The 16,378-nt window shown below is 37.5% G+C and overlaps 1 protein-coding gene across 10 annotated transcripts in view; it reads left to right on the top strand.

Annotated features, from left to right (window-relative positions):
* mus304 (mutagen-sensitive 304) overlaps positions 1-16,378 on the top strand; it is a 327,641-nt gene that overhangs the window by 241,003 nt on the left and 70,260 nt on the right. For 7 of the 10 annotated variants that reach the window (XM_068386715.1, XM_068386708.1, XM_068386701.1 and 4 more), the window contains one exon: positions 2,756-3,022. In XM_068386715.1, the coding sequence (XP_068242816.1) occupies positions 2,756-2,811 (56 nt within the window). In that variant the 3' untranslated portion in view covers positions 2,812-3,022. Of the gene's footprint in view, positions 1-2,755; positions 3,023-16,378 lie in introns of those variants that run through there. The other 3 variants (XR_011046450.1, XR_011046445.1, XR_011046448.1) reach the window with 1 other exon arrangement.

Here is a 16,378-nt window from a genome sequence, read left to right as displayed (position 1 = left end):
ATGTATGCTGGTCTCCACCCACCCCCCTGGGTGTGAATCAGCTACATGATCATCGGGTAAGATTAATATTGAAAAATGTTATTTTCCTTAGTAAAATAAATTTTTGAATATACTTACCCGATGATCATGAATTTAAGGACCCTCCCTTCCTCCCCATAGAGACCCAGTGGACCGAGGAGAAAATTGGTTCTTGTTGACAAGAAGTACCTGAGTACCTACTTGACAGATGGCGCTGTTGTACACCCCCACCTGTATAGCGATCGCTGGCGTATCCCGACCGTAGGTTTTTTCTGTCGGGCAATAGAAGTTGCAGCTACATGATCATCGGGTAAGTATATTCAAAAATTTATTTTACTAAGGAAAATAACATTTTTCCACTTTTAAGGTGTTTTTTCAGATGATGGGAACAGATTAATTTTTTTTTAGTTATTTTATGCGGGAAAAGTGATGCGAGATACGAGCGAATTGACACATGAGCTCAGGTCCCGGAAAGCATTAAGCTCGTATCTCAAGGTATTACTGTAGCTTAAATAAAAAAGAAATGAGGTACAGTTTTCCTACTTTGCATGTCGACAAAGCAGGTGCACATCTGGGAGGTGAATCGCTGTAGAGCTGTCAGCCAGATACATTCTGAAGTAGAAGAATGTACTAGCAGATACTCACTTGCTAAGGGCAGGTTTTTGGGTCAAAGTGGTTCCTACATCCTCGCATAGCAAAAAGGCAAGCCTTGTGGGGCTCACCTGGATTTGATTTGTTTGCCACATGGCTGAACAGGAAGCTCCCAGTGTTCTGTTCCCTATATCAAATCCATAAGCAGTGTTAGAAGCAGCTCCCATCAGCTCATTTGATGGCTACATCTTTCGCCTGTTCAGTCTCATTTGCTGGATGATCAACCAAGTTTTGATCATCCCAGTTCTCAGATGAACCTGCTTGCTCCCAGATGGCCACAAGCTGAGTGGTAGATTTACCTGTCGATCTTTGCCTAAATGCTCCCAAGTCTCAGGACTGTCTTTTTGCCAACCATTTTGTTGACAGAGAGAGTTAGCAAGTTTCATGGACACATTTGTATTAACCCACTGTGAATGTTGGAAAAATGTCTCTTAGTTTTTTGTCCAAATTCATGGCAAAACATAGGTCTTAACATACTCCAGGTTTGAGACTTTTTCCATCCCTTTGCTGCATGAAGCGTTGGGTGATAATCAAGAGGAAATGCATTTTTTGTCTTGTGAGGGTTTGCAGTGCAACTTCCTTAACAAAGGAAAAACATGAAAGGGGTATAAAAACAGTCTCCTATTGGCATCATGAAACTATCAAGAACATACGTTTTAACCATTGATAGGGTTGAAGTACCAGCTTGAAATAGAGCTATTGAATACAAGGGTATTGGTCCCACTTCAGACTCAAGAGAATCTTGCAGTCATACAGGAGATGGGCTTTGGAAGTGCCAAACAAACCTCATTGCTTTTTATTCAAGGGAGTATAACCACATGTCCTTCAACTGGTGACTGCTCATGTAGTTGTGTAGTCAGCCCAACTACAATATGGGACAGAAAGCATCTTGTGTATGGTAAAATCTGATGGAAAGGTGGAATGACTGGCTCTTCTGCTGCTTCTTTCCCTTCCCTAACTTGGAAATGAAGCATTTGTACATGTGGATGTTAGATTTGACATTTAAGCTGATAAGCTACATTTCTAGGCACCATTCTTATTAGTCTAGATGTGTAATAAATATTTCTCCCCCATTCTCCATTAACAAACAAGAGGATGGTAAAAGGAATAACCACCCATTGGCCACCATGTGCCAAGTATTTCATTCCAGACTGCATATCCCTTTCATGGGAGAAAGATTCCTACATCAACCAGCTACATAGCAAAGTACTGGCCAGTCCCTATCAGCCTACTCATCCCTATGATGGGGTGATAGGTACTCCCATATGTGACCTTGGAGACATATATTCCAGGGAAGGAAAAGAACCAACCAGCTTTGTTCTATGGGGAACTTCATTCCTACAAATAAGTGAGTCTCCCTATTTTAAAGGATGAAAGGCTTGTATATGTATAGAAACAAATTTACAGTAATTGGTTTTCTTCCTGGTTATACAAACCTGTGTCCTATAAAGTTGATCTTCCCACCTTAACCACCCATTTCAGTCTAAAGCCTAAGGTTAAATTTAAAGAGTTTTTATTGTTAAACCTAATGATGTAACAGTTATTTTGTTTTCCCAATAATAGGACATGATATTTTTCCTGTTAGTTTAATTGTGCTATTAATTTGAATATTTATATTTAACAGTACATATATTCTTTGTGCTTTTGGTCAAAGATTATCTTTTCACTAGCAGTGCTGAAGACATTCCGTATTTTAAAGGACAAATTACTCATACATATCCATATTTACTTTCAAATAGTAAGTTTCCCACACTCCTTCCTAATGTGGTTAAGGTGATATATTAGATTAAATGTTGTGACTTTGTTAATCTAAATCAGTGCCTGTATTGCGTGGGACTCAATTATCTCCACTCACTTGCTGGTACACAGAGATTGTCTTGAAGCTATATTGTTTTGTATTTTAATTCTTAGGTTATTAAGTTGGCACTCGATGATAACTATAATAGCATTTTATTATTTTAAGGTTGGTAGGGAAATGATAATTTTAGTTCTAAAATCCTGTTGGTGTTAAAGGTCTTTTACATTGTGTGTCACAACCTTTCTGGTTTCTTGAAATTTATTCAAAATTTAATCCTTCTCTTTACAGTTGATTTGCTGTGCGATTTGTATGAGTTTGATGACAAAATATTTGAAAGCTGCTGAAAGATGAGTCACCTTAAGGACCATTTATGGACAAGTGCAGACTCTGCATGCTTTTTGTATGTAAATTTTGGTATTATTTATGTTGTATTGTTAATTTTGGGAATCTTTTATTAATTTTTATACTGTACATAAAATTTAAAAAGCCAAACTTTTTCCTACCCTAAAATCATTTAGCATAGGTTTTTAAATATAGGCTGTTCCAGATTTGTGACCAGTTTGTCTTATTTTTATCCTTACTTGTGACCAGAATTCCCCGGAAAGGGTAATAGCTAAACTCAGTAGGCAGTGTCTATTATGCAAATAATCACTTATACTTAGAACATATTATGGTACTAAAATTGCAATAAATAACTTGAAAATTACTCTGCATGTGTTGGAAACACTTTGCCAACATAAAATAATTTTGGCTAAAACAGCAGAGTAATTTTATGTTTTATGAAGGTAGTAACACTTCTAAAATTGATTTCCACTAATAATCAGTCATTGAAAACTAAAGTTTGTCGTAAGCCAGACACTAGTAAAAATATAAAATTTTGATAATAATTTTTTTTATTTCTATACTCACCTGATGTTCTTCTCTAGAGGCTAGGTTTGATAAACCTTTACCCGTAATATTTTTTTCATTTCAAATTGTCAAATTTTCTTTCCCTTCAATAAACAGATGCCTTTAGTAAAGGAAGGAACAATCTTGTGGTAAGTGGTAATTGACCTGCCAGTCTCTCATTGCCCCTTTAGTTTCAAAGTTGAAATTATCCCTAACTTCTTGATACTAAAAGGCAGTGAGGGGGTGAGGGTGGGGATGTATATGAGCATCTGGTGAGCATAGAAATTCGAAATTCTATTAAAATTCTGTTTATCTCGTTTATTTCTTTGAACCTCCCCTGGTGTTCATATTGCTGACTCCTACACACTACTGGAGATGGGACACTAGTAAAGGAAAGAGATAGGATAAATTTAATTAAAAGCTATATACCATGGTTAAGATTTATTAACCAGATTTAGATTACTTATAGCCAAACATCTCAAAATATAATTTGAAATATGGGACTCCAGATGGTTTAATCAAACTATTTAGAATACTGGACTGTAGCTTGCCTAAATGATATTTCTTGATCTAAATGATACAGTACTTCTAATAGATATGAAGTTGATTATTAGATTAAACCCCCATACAGTATACTTATAGGTAAGGGAGTTAATGATGAACTGAACTTGAAGTTGAATAGACCATGGCTATGCAGCCACTATGGGCCCTAAATCTTAGGAATCTTCTTATGTGAACCACAATTCTTCAAGATGATTTATTGCAAAATCGACTTGGTACGCCATTAAGCTGCTACTAAAAGGCTTTCCAAAGAAAGGTTGCTGCAAAATTGAAGGGAAGTAGTTGCCCTACTCATATCATGTGCCCTCTTAATGAGAGAATGCCTTGATGAAGTCATTGAGCTTCACCACAGCATTTCATTCCCGTGCTGAAACTTGGTGACGGGCAAGAGGGCTCTCGAACTTGGGGAAATTGCTCCCCCAGTTCGAATCTAAATTTCTCTCTTTCACCTTTTTCTTTTTCTCAATATTACTTCGACCTAATCCTAATTTCATAAACTTTCTTTAGTCTTGCTTTCCAAACTCTATGAGTAAAATTTCCCTAATTATATATTTGTATATATTATGTACATATATATTTTTTTTTTTTTCTCCTATGGTTTGGGTGTTTTTACATCCATTGTAGCCCCGGCGGGGATGTTCATACATCCTTTATTGTTGCCTGCTTTGATGAGTGGGAGGAGGTATCACAGTTGGGAGGTGTTTGCATTCAAAGCTATATGTGAGAGTATTGGATGATTTCAGCCATCCCGAAGATGGTTTGGACCTTTTTGGCGGAACTATTCTCAAGTGTTGGGTCTTCGGAATCCAGGGGGATCCAATGCTTGGGGTAGGACTCTCGGCTTTTGGCCGGAAGCCCGTCATTATAGATATGGGGAGGATGATTCCATAATTTCTTGGTCTCAGTCCTAACAGGCGGGTTCAGCTTACACCTGTGCCTCTATATCTGTTTTGATGCTATCCTTCGGGTAGGGTATGGAGTGGACCATCTGGGAAGTATACTCTCATTGTGCCGATAGTGGAGAGTGCAAATTTCCTTTCCGATGTGTGATGGCCTAACATTCTCGAGCAGGTACATCAAAATAACCCTTTTCTCTCTCTCTCGTCTAATGGATTCTTTAAGGAACGAACCCCCATCCCCTGGATACGCTGACTCTCCCCCGGCACTGTTGACGACCTCTGCTAATGTGATAAGGGAAAGCTCTGTTGATGACCTTGGAACGGGAAAGGACCATTCTACTGATATTTCAAAATCAAGTAATTTGGGTAGCACGAGGAAACTTTGAATCCTTCATGTTACACAAATTTCAATAGAGACAAATTATGACGATCTATGTAAAGCATTTGAATGCTATGGATGCATAAAAGAAATAAGGATGAAACTTGAAGCTGAAACTTGGGATTCATGGATATCTTATAGTAGTTATGACGAAGCATTTAGTGCAATAAGTAACTTGAATAATATTAAAATTAATAACGAATGTCGCGGCTGCTCTCTGCGATAAGGTACCAAAAGATTTGGATGTGTACAGTCCTGCCGATTGGTTGGAAAAAGACGCAGATTTGGTTATGCCCTCCCAGAGAAATCCAAAACCACCGATGTGGCTTATAGCTGAATCAAAGGGGGTTACAGGGAATTATTTTAAAATATGCAAATTGATTCAGAAAAAAGTAGGAACTAATGCACCAGGCGATATATCTCGTTTCGGAAAAATTAGTTTCCTTATCCATGCCAAATCCAGTACACAGTCGGTAATATTGTCCAATATGAAAATAAGTAATGATGACATTAAGTTAGATGTCAAACCCCACCTAAATTTCAGCTACGGAAAGGGCGTATTTTTTAACAGAGATCTATATGATTTTACAGAGGAGGAGATACTGGCCATGTGTCCATTAAATGTATGGAAAGTTCATAAAGTCCCAGGTACATCAATGATAATCCTTACATTCCAGGATGCTGATGTACCTTTACATATTATTATCGAGAACGAAAGGATTAAAGTAAGACCCTTCAAGCAAAAGCCATTGCAATGCTTTAATTGTTTTAAATTTGGGCACCCGTCCAAAGTTTGCAAAAATGAGAAGATGTGTGGTATTTGCTCCAAATCTTACCATGGAGAGTGTGCACTTGGAGCCAGGTGTTTAAATTGCAGCTCGAATCACAAATCCACAGACAAGAGCTGCGAGCTATATAAGTTGGAGGAAGCTGCCCTCAACAAATCAAACTTAGAACATATAAGTGTGACCCATGCCAAAAGACTATTAAATAAATCAAATACATATGCTAAGGCATTAAAATCAAACCAACCTAGCACTGCCAATAGCTCAAAAAAAAGTATACTATCTGACAAAATGTCAAATAACGAGGTAACCATATTATCTCCTGAGGCTTTACCACGGTGTATTAACACTAGGTCATTGCCCATTGCTGTACAGCCTTCAGCCGCCATTACAAAAAATAATACAAACCTCTCTCAGGCCATGTCCTTGCCTGATCTGATGGAGGTTCCACTTAAGACTAACTTACCTGATGCACCTGTTGTGGGAAAGGTGCAAAAACCTCGAATCCCACCATCTATTAATCGTAAAAGAGAGAGACCTCCATCTCTCTCTCCACCCTCCATTAGAAACGTTAAGGTTATGACATCAAATAAATTTGATGTTTTGTCTGTTGATGTTTCTAATGAACCAGAAGATGAACTGAATAAATCAGAAATTCAAGTTGAGGTCTACCATCCACCTCAACAAATAGATAAAAAGAATACAAAGAAAAACACAAATGTAAAACCCAACATAACAAGACCACCTCTGAAGAAACCTACAGGTAATAATGTTAAATTAAAAACTGCTAATGGGAAGACCTCATCCAAGATGTCTTCCAGAAATAATCCTTAGTTTTCTCCTCCATTTTGCAATGGAACTGTCAGGGTTTGAGGGCGAAATATGAAGAACTTAAGCTCCTAATTCATGAGCATTCCCGCATAATTGTATGTCTACAGGAAAGTATGCTTGATTCTAACACTCCTAGTCCTCGAGAGTATGTTAGCTATAGAACACCATATAATCAACAAGCAGGGAGCCATGGCGGAAGTCTCATGTACATTCGTCGAGATGTTCCCCAAATACCTATGTCTATACGTACAACCCTGCAGGCAGTTGTTGTACAAATTGATATAGGGAGAAAATATACAATACTTGTATGCTCTCTGTACTTACCTCCAAATGATAATATTTTATATGATGATTTAGCAAAAGTCATTCAACAACTCCCTTAACCTTTTCTCTTACTGGGAGATATGAATGGTAGACATCCTTTATGGGGTGATGTTTTGGCCAACACAAGGGGCAATATTATCTCATCAATTGTGGAGAATGAGGATGTGGGGCTCCTTAATACAGGAGAGCCCACGCACTTCCATGTCCAGACAGGTACTTTGTCATGCATTGACCTTTCAATTGCAAGCTCTAACTGCCTTCTTGATTTTGATTGGAGGACATTAGATGATTGGCATACTAGTGATCATGCACCAATCATTATAAACACCAACAAGGGTCCGCCTTTGCAAAGATCGCCACGTTGGAATCTAGACAAGGCAGACTGGGTTAAATTTTCTGAGCTAAGTGAAATCGAAGGGAGAGCAGAACAGTTTGAAAGTATTGATGATGCCATAGACCTACTGAATGGAACTCTTCATACAGCAGGAATCAATTCGATTCCCAAAACCACAGGACTATTCAAAAGACGACCAGTCCCGTGGTGGTCCTCAGAATTAACAGCCTTGCACAGAGCCACCAGAAAATCCCTGACTAGATTGCGTAGACGCCGTACTGATGAAAATTTGATATCATACAAAAAGTGTAGATCACAGTTCCGTCGTGCCATGAAAGAAGCTAGACGCCAATCTTGGGTGGCTTTTGTTTCCTCCATTAATAGTAGAACACCACCATCTTCTGTATGGAGGAAAATAAAAAAAATTGCAGGCAAATTTACCCCGAACCCACCACCAGTGTTGAAAGTGAATGGTCAGTTTGTGACTGAAGGAAATGAAGTTAGTAATGCCCTGGCTGACCATTTTTCAAATGTATTGTGCAAGAGTGTAGCAGCTCCTGGTCACCAGTACAGGAGCATTGAAGAAAAGAAAATTTTAAATTTTGCAACAGGAAGGGAAGAATCGTATAATTCTCCTTTTACTGAAAGAGAACTTGATTCCGCACTCGCTACTTGCAACGATACAGCTCCTGGACCCGATGGAATTCCATATGCAATGGTTAAACATGTACATTTTAATACAAAGTTATTTATTTTAAGTATTATTAATAGAATATGGCATGATCATAGTTATCCAAGTGTTTGGGAACTAGCCATTATTTTAGCCTTTTTAAAACCTGGTAAGGACAAGTTTTTAGCAGCAAGCTATCGACCTATTGCATTGACTTCGTGTTTATGTAAAATCATGGAGAAGATGGTCAATGCAAGGCTGATGTGGTACCTTGAAAAGAAGGGTATTTTATCACCGATTCAATGTGGATTCAGAAAAATGCACTCAACAACTGATGTGTTAATACGACTTGAGTCTTCTATTTGTGAAGCCTTTGCTTCCAAACAGCACCATGTGACAGTATTTTTTGACCTTGAAAAGGCATATGATACCACATGGAGATATGGTATACTTAAAACCATTCGTGAATTGGGATTGAGAGGAGAGCTGCCACTATTTATTCAGGCATTTCTTTCACATAGAGTTTTTCAAGTGACAGTGGGGGAAACTCTATCAGAGAGTAAGTGCCAGGAAGAAGGAGTTCCTTAGGGTAGTGTGCTGAGTGTAACCCTTTTTGCACTAGCAATTAATGGGATATCCTCAGCCATTCCCCAGGATGTTCTCTCAACATTATTTGTGGATGATCTCTCAATATCATTTGCTGGCACTAGAATGGCAATGGTTGAGAGAAAAATCCAACTCTCTATTGATAAAATTATCCAGTGGGCTGACATGAATGGATTTAAGTTCTCGACAAGTAAAACTACCATTGTCCATTTTTGTCGTACCCGGGGAGTACATCCAGACCCGGATATATACATTAAAGGTCAACGGATACCATGTGCAAGAGAAGCTAAATTTTTAGGTTTGATATTTGATTGTAGGCTTACATGGGTTTCTCACTTAAAAGCGTTAAAAGCTAAATGTGTTGAAGCTCTGAATATCTTAAAAGTATTGTCCCATACATCATGGGGGGCAGACCGCAATACTATTTTAAAATTATACAAGGCCTTGATTTTTTCCAAAATTAGTTATGGTTGTGAAATATATTCTTCAGGCACCCCAAGCCGGTTAAAAATATTAGACTCGATACATCATGCAGGTATTAGATTGTCTTCTGGAGCTTTTAAAACCTCGCCTATCCCAAGTCTCCTTGTTGATGCTGGAGAGTTACCTCTAGACCTTTACCGAATGTCTTCCATTATTCGGTATTGGTTTAGATTGCAAAGACTCCCAAACTCTCTAGCCTTTCAGACTGCAAGTCTTGTAAGACACGCATCATACTTTGAGTTGCACCCAAAATCTCCTCAACCTTATGGCTTTCGGGTGAAACGATTATTAAATAGTCTGGATATAATTAGAAATAAGGTACTTCCATTCAAGGTATCATCAACGCCTCCTTGGAAGTTACCAGAGATATCTTTTTGTAAATATTTTATTGGAGATAAGAAGAATATGTCAGACCTAGAAGCCAGGTCTCTTTTTAATGAACATGTTAAAGAACATAGAGGATCAACTTTTATCTATACCGATGGCTCCAAATCTGATGCTGGCGTTGGATTTGGAGTACATAGTAATGGTTTTAATTGTAGAGGTGCAGTTCCTCTGACCGCTTCCATATTTACTGCCGAACTGTATGGCATATTAACCGCTATTGAGAAATTAGCGTTGGAGAAGGAGGGTAATTTTACAATTTTTAGTGATGCAAGGAGTGTCCTTCAAGCTATAGAAGTTTTTAATTCTAATAACCCTCTAGTTTTAAAGATTTTAGAATGGCTTTTTATTATTGGACGGAGAGGTATAACAGTTCAATTTTGTTGGGTTCCAGCACATGTAGGTGTGTCTGGGAATGAGAAGGCAGATTCACTGGCTAAGAAGGCTGCATCCGAGTTGCTGCCAAGAAGGTATCCCATTCCCTGTAATGATTTCTTACCTGACATCAAGAAATTGGTTTGCAATAAATGGCAACAGCAATGGGATAGCCTAGATGGGAATAAAATGCGAGAAGTAACAAATGACATATCTCCTTGGAGGTATAATATGATGCCCCGAAAATGGGAGACGTCTCTTTGTCGTCTCCGTATTGGTCACACTCGGTTGACACACGAGTTTCTGCTGAAGGGCCAACACCAACCGTATTGTGACGACTGTTTAGTACCTCTAACAGTAAGGCATTTGTTGATCAAATGCCCCAATTATAACAACTTAAGGAATAGATATTTGTTTGAGGCTCGAGGTGAGGGTGGCAGGTTCATCCTTGCCAAGATTCTTGGAAATGATGTGTCCTACCATGCAAGTGGCATTTTTAAATTTATTTCAGAAGCAGGTCTTCTGAAAAATATTTAACTTTTATGACATTCAACTTTTATGATTTTAATTGAATACTCTTATTTTTTATTTTATTTTATTTTTTATTTTTGTATACATAAATTAAATGTTACTGGCGTCAATGACCTTAGATGTCAGGATGCCTGAAAACTTTTAATCAATCAATCAATCAATCATATCATGTACCTTCATTTTCAGGCCCTTTATTAGAGTTGTATCTAATTCTTTGTGAGCTACTGTGAATACACTTTAGATTATGAATGATGTTACATTTTTGGTTATAGAGTGATCAAGGGACCTTAACACCACAAAAGAAATTAGGGACACCACCTTTAATACTTGAATTTTCTTTTGCAAAAAAATACAGAATAACTATTCTCTTGATGGGCAAAGAAACCTGTTCTCTACTGAAATGCTTTCATCCATTTTCAGAAAAGGTATATGGAAAAATAAAGGCAAACTCTTTCTCTTAAAAAAAATGTTCGCCTCCGAAGGAAGTCAATAAGACAAAATCATCTTGTGTTCCTCAAAAGTTACTTTGAAAGAAAGCATTTGCAGCCCAATTATGTGTTTAGCTGAAGGTAATGCCAACAGGAAAAGGGTTATAGCCATGAGATCTTAAAGAACAATATTTCAACTGTTCAAAATTTGTATCTTTTAAATACTCTAAAACCACATCCAAATTCCAGAAAATTTTACTTACTTACAAAAGGCCTTTTAATACTCGACAATATAAAACAATCGCTATAATAACTGAAAGGGACAGATGTAATCCCTGAGGCTAGAGCACAGAATCAAGCTTGCATCTAAATCCCTTAATGGCTGAAATTGATTGTTTATCATAAAAAATTAATGGTAAAAGTTTAACTATTCAAAATAGACCTTGTCATTGAAAGATTCTTAGCTTTTTGCCAACCAAAATAAACATTTTATTGTCTTTGATAGGAAATATTAAAAGACTGTTTTAAAACCTATGATAGACAGTCTAGACTAGATTGTACCATAAGCCCTCTGTTTCTGAGAATACCATGTATAATCTCCGTGCAGGCAGATGTGGCACGGTTGGTTTTGGATGAACCATCTTTGAGAGAGGCTGTTTGTGCATATTGGCTATGTATGGCAACCTTCTTGGATACTACAAAAACAGTTGCCACAGATCTGTGAACTATTCCCTCTGTGGCCAGATAGGTGATATTAGTATCATCCTGCTCTTAATAGAAATCCTGAACTTCTTTAACACCTGCTGAACCATGGGAAACAGTGAATGATGAGTAGTATAGAACACTTGATTCACAAGAGGCGTACTAAAATATCTGGCTAACTTCTCTGCACATAAGGGATATGTAGAGGTTTGGAAGTACTGTACTTACTTTATTGAGAGGAGAGATACAGGGATCCAGGATATGCAAATTTTAGGTGTCTAAAAGGTTAGCTAGAATTGTGGGAGAATGATGTTATTGCTGCTGAAGGGCAAAGTAAATACCAAATTAGAAGCGCTGTAAAAACTCTGATCTGGTAGATATTGTGTATCACTAAACTGCTAAAACATGCATTAAAATCATCAGTTAACACTTGAGGAATTAGAATAAAGTTTGAAACAGGGTAGGTTAGGCATGAACTAATACTCTAAACAAAGAATTGAAGGAATTCTGAGGTACCACTAAAAAGGAGTTATTGGTATTCAGATCTTAATGTGAAAATAACTAACTATATAAGCTGTAGCAAAATTAAAGCCTGGAGTGTTAGTATTGTCATCATTCCCTCTTAATCAGTGAGCCTAGCCTTCTCTGCTAAATTACAGCCTTCTAAAAGGTTTTATTTTTGGGAATATGAAATGAACTGCAGCCAAGCTTTCATGGGTACCCGTGCCACTGAATAACAGAGTTTTCCTTTATCAAGTTTTGGCTTGGTCCCCAGCCTTCTTTATTCTGTGATGGTCAGAAGTCTTCCCAACCTCCCACACATCCTTTCAGGCCCAGACCAGAAATTAAGGAAAGAGAAAGAAGAGAGGGTGTCACTGAACATGGAAATCCTTTTCTCCTGCTAAAGAAATTATTTCAAAAACACTTTGGAGCTTACTAATCCAAATAGCAATTAGTAAATTAGCTTGTAAACCTTGAATATGAAGATTTTAATTTATTAGTCATAATGATGTACTCAATGGACTGGTACCAGTCACAGTGTCTTTGAGGCGTCAAAGACTCGGAGACTAAGTGAAACTAAAATAATAGCTATTCTTCGTAATAGTAATAACAATTATCCACAACGAAAATAGGAAATGAGGGGTTTATAAGGTAGTTTTGTCATAAAATTTCAGGAACACTGAACACGCCTCATTGTTTCCATCTAGCACGTTAGTGCTACACCTATGCAATGTATTATTTGTAAATTAAACTTACAGTATTTATGTTTTTTATAAAAATTCTTCACTGAATACAAATACAGTAACCCCAAATAATATTCATGATTGTGTTCTTAATAGCCAGACTCATTAGGGTAATAAAAGCACTTGTGTTTGAATGTAGCCAACTAAAGTACAGTAACCCTGTGGTTAGCTAGTGGCCAAACTTAAAAGCTAACAGAAACGCACTGTCATGTGGAAAGTGATATGATCACCCAGCTTTAGCTGATTCATCTCCAACAACAAAAATATTTATAAAGATTCAATTAATTAAAAGTTGAAGAGCATCTATGATCTGAAATGTCATCTCCCAAAATAAAAATGATGTTGCTTAAGGGCACTTACCTTAACGAGAGGAGGGATATCAAGATCCAGATTACATACTCCATCTCGTGCCTTGCAATCTAGACGTCAAATAGAGTGATTAGGTATGCGAAACTGCCAGAATTTAGTTGCAAAAGGATCTAAAGTAATTAAAAAATCTATGAGAGAAACTCAACTCTAAGGTGTAGTAAACATTCAGAACCCCTACTGAAGGAATATTATGTAATTATGACCAAAAGACCCAACAATGGAAGTCAGGCTAGTATAGATAACCAGGCAGACAAGTCAGACTTGCCTTCCACAAGGAAAGTCTCGCTGCCCTTCTGAGAATAACAAAGGAATTTAAATAAGTTGAGTTCTTAAATTCATCACAAACAGAAGTAAGGGAGTATTGGCGTTTCATACCATTATCTACTCCACAAAAGACAACTGCTGTAATCTCTTTGCATATCATTAACTTGGCTCGCTTTTTTGTCCGTTACGAAAGCTCTTGAGTACCTCCAAGGAAATTAAAAAAAAAAATAATTTTCTGCAATAATTTGTCATTCCCAAAATCATTTTTGTTGACAATGACAATTATGTACATCAGGTATCTATTTAACTTCGTCATTGTTTTAAAAAAGTAGTGTTATTATCAATCACAGATTGACTGGGTTATAATTCATTAAAGACAAAATTAATCTTGCACTGTTTAAAAGATTGATAATTTTTAGAACAATTCGGCTTATATGACCTTTTTCACCACAACAGTAGCACATTATGTGCCTCATTTCTTTCATTCATGCCCTCTTAATGGGAAAATGCCTTGATGAAGTCATTGAGCTTCAGCACGGCATATCATTCCTGTGTTGAAACTTGGTGACGGGCAAGAGGGCTCTCGAACTTGGGATAATTGCTCCCCCAGTTTGAATCTAAATTTCTCTCTCTCATTGTTTTCTTCCTCTTAATATTGCTTCGACCTTCTCCTAATTTTATAAACTTTCTTTTCTGTTGCTGCCCCAACTCTATGAGAAAAATTTCCCTCATTATATGTGTGTATGTATTATGTACATATTTATATTTATTTATTTTTTTCCTATGGCTTGGATGTTTCTACATCCATTGTAGCCCCCGTGTGGATGTTTATACATCCGTTATTGTTGCCTGCTTCGATGAATGGGAGGTGTCACGGTTAGGAGGTATTTACATTCAAAGCTATATGTGAGAGTATTGGATGATATCAGCCATCCCGAAGATGGTTTGGACCTTTTTGGCGGAACTATTCTTAAGTGTTGGGTTATTGGAATCCAGGGGGATCCAATGCTTGGGGTAGGACTCTCGGCTTTTGGTCGGAAGCCCATCATTACAGATATGGGGAGGATGATTCCATAGTTTCTTGGTCTCAGTCCTAACAGGCGGGTTCAGCTTACCCCTGTGCCTCTATATCTGTTTTGGTGCTATCCCTCATGTGCCAATAATGGAGTGTGCAAATTTCCTTTCCAACATGTAATGCCTTAATATTCTCGAGCAGGTGAATCAAACTCATCTTTTTTCTTTCTCAACACTCAAGGATTCTTCAATCAACGGACCCCCATCCCCTGGATACGCTGACTCTTCCCCGGCACTGTTGACGACCTCTGGCAAGTCTATTAAGGAAAATTCTGTGGATGACCTCGGAACTGGAAAGGACCTTTCTACTAATATTCCAAAATTGAGTAATTTGAGTATCACAAGGAAACTTTGAATCCTTCATATTACCCAAATTCCAATAGACACAAATTATGATAACCTATATAAAGCATTTGAGTGCTATGGATGTATAAAAGAAATAAGGATGAAATTTGAAGATGATAAATGGGATTCATGGATATCGTACAGTAGTCATGATGAAGCATTTAAAGGAATAAGTAACATGAATAATATAAAAATTAATAACTTGAATGTAGAGGCTGCTCTCTGCAATAAGGTACCAAAGGATTTAGATGTATATAGGCCTGCCGACTGGTTGGAAAAAGATGCTAATTTAGTTAGGCATTCCCAGAGAAAGCCAAAACCACCAATGTGGCTTGTAGCTGAATCAAAGGGGGTTACAGGGAATTATTTTAAAATATGCAAATTAATTCAGAAAAAAGTAGGAACTAATGCACTGGGAGATATATCTCGTTTTGGAAAAAATAGTTTCCTTATCCATGCCAAATCAAGCACACAATCTGTAATACTGTCCAACCTAAATACAATTAACGATGATATTAAGTTAGATGTCAAACCCCACCTAAATTTTAGTTATGGAAGGGGAGTAGCTTTTAACATAAAACTCTATGAATTTACAGAGGAGGAGATACTGGCCATGTATTCACTAAATGTATGGAAAGTGCATAAGATTCCTGGAACATCAATGATTATACTTACTTTCCAGGATGCTGATGTACCTTTCCCTATTGCTATTGAAATAAAATAATTAAAGTACGACCGTTCAAGCAGAAGCCACTGCAGTGTTCCAATTGTTTTAAATTTGGACACCTGTCTAAGGTTTGCAAAAATGAGAAAATATGTGGCATTTGCTCCAAATCTTACCATGGAGAATGTGCACTTGGAGAGAGGTGTTCAAATTGCAACTTGAATCATAAATCCACAGACAAGAGCTGCAAGCTGTATAAGTTGCCATGGAGATTGTGCACTTGGAGAGAGGTGTTCAAATTGCAACTTGAATCATAAATCCACAGACAAGAGCTGCAAGCTGTATAAGTTGGAAGAAGCTGCCCTTAACAAATCTAGTGTGGGACATGCCAAAAGACTATTAAATAAATCAAATAGCTATGCTAAGGCATTAAAATCAAACCCACCTAGTACTGCCAATAGCTCCAGAAAAAGAAATATACCCTCTGATAAAATGACAAATGACGAGGTAAGCATATTACCTCCTGAGGCTTTAGCACGGTGTATCAACACTAGGGCATTGCCCACTTCTGTACAGCCTTAGTCTCTCATTTCAAAAACTAGCACAAACCTCTCGCAGGCCATGTCCTTGCATGATTTGATGGAGGTTCCACTAAAAATCAACTTACCTGATGCATCTGTAGTGGGAAAGTTGCAAAAACCTAGAATCCCACCATCTATTAATCGTAAAAGAGAGAGACCTCCATCTCTCTCACCCCCCTCATTTTGGAGG

Source organism: Palaemon carinicauda, chromosome 1, assembly GCF_036898095.1.
Source record: "Palaemon carinicauda isolate YSFRI2023 chromosome 1, ASM3689809v2, whole genome shotgun sequence".
In the NCBI taxonomy this organism is placed as follows: Eukaryota; Metazoa; Arthropoda; class Malacostraca; order Decapoda; family Palaemonidae; genus Palaemon; species Palaemon carinicauda.
This window is presented reverse-complemented; position numbering and strand designations above follow the sequence as displayed.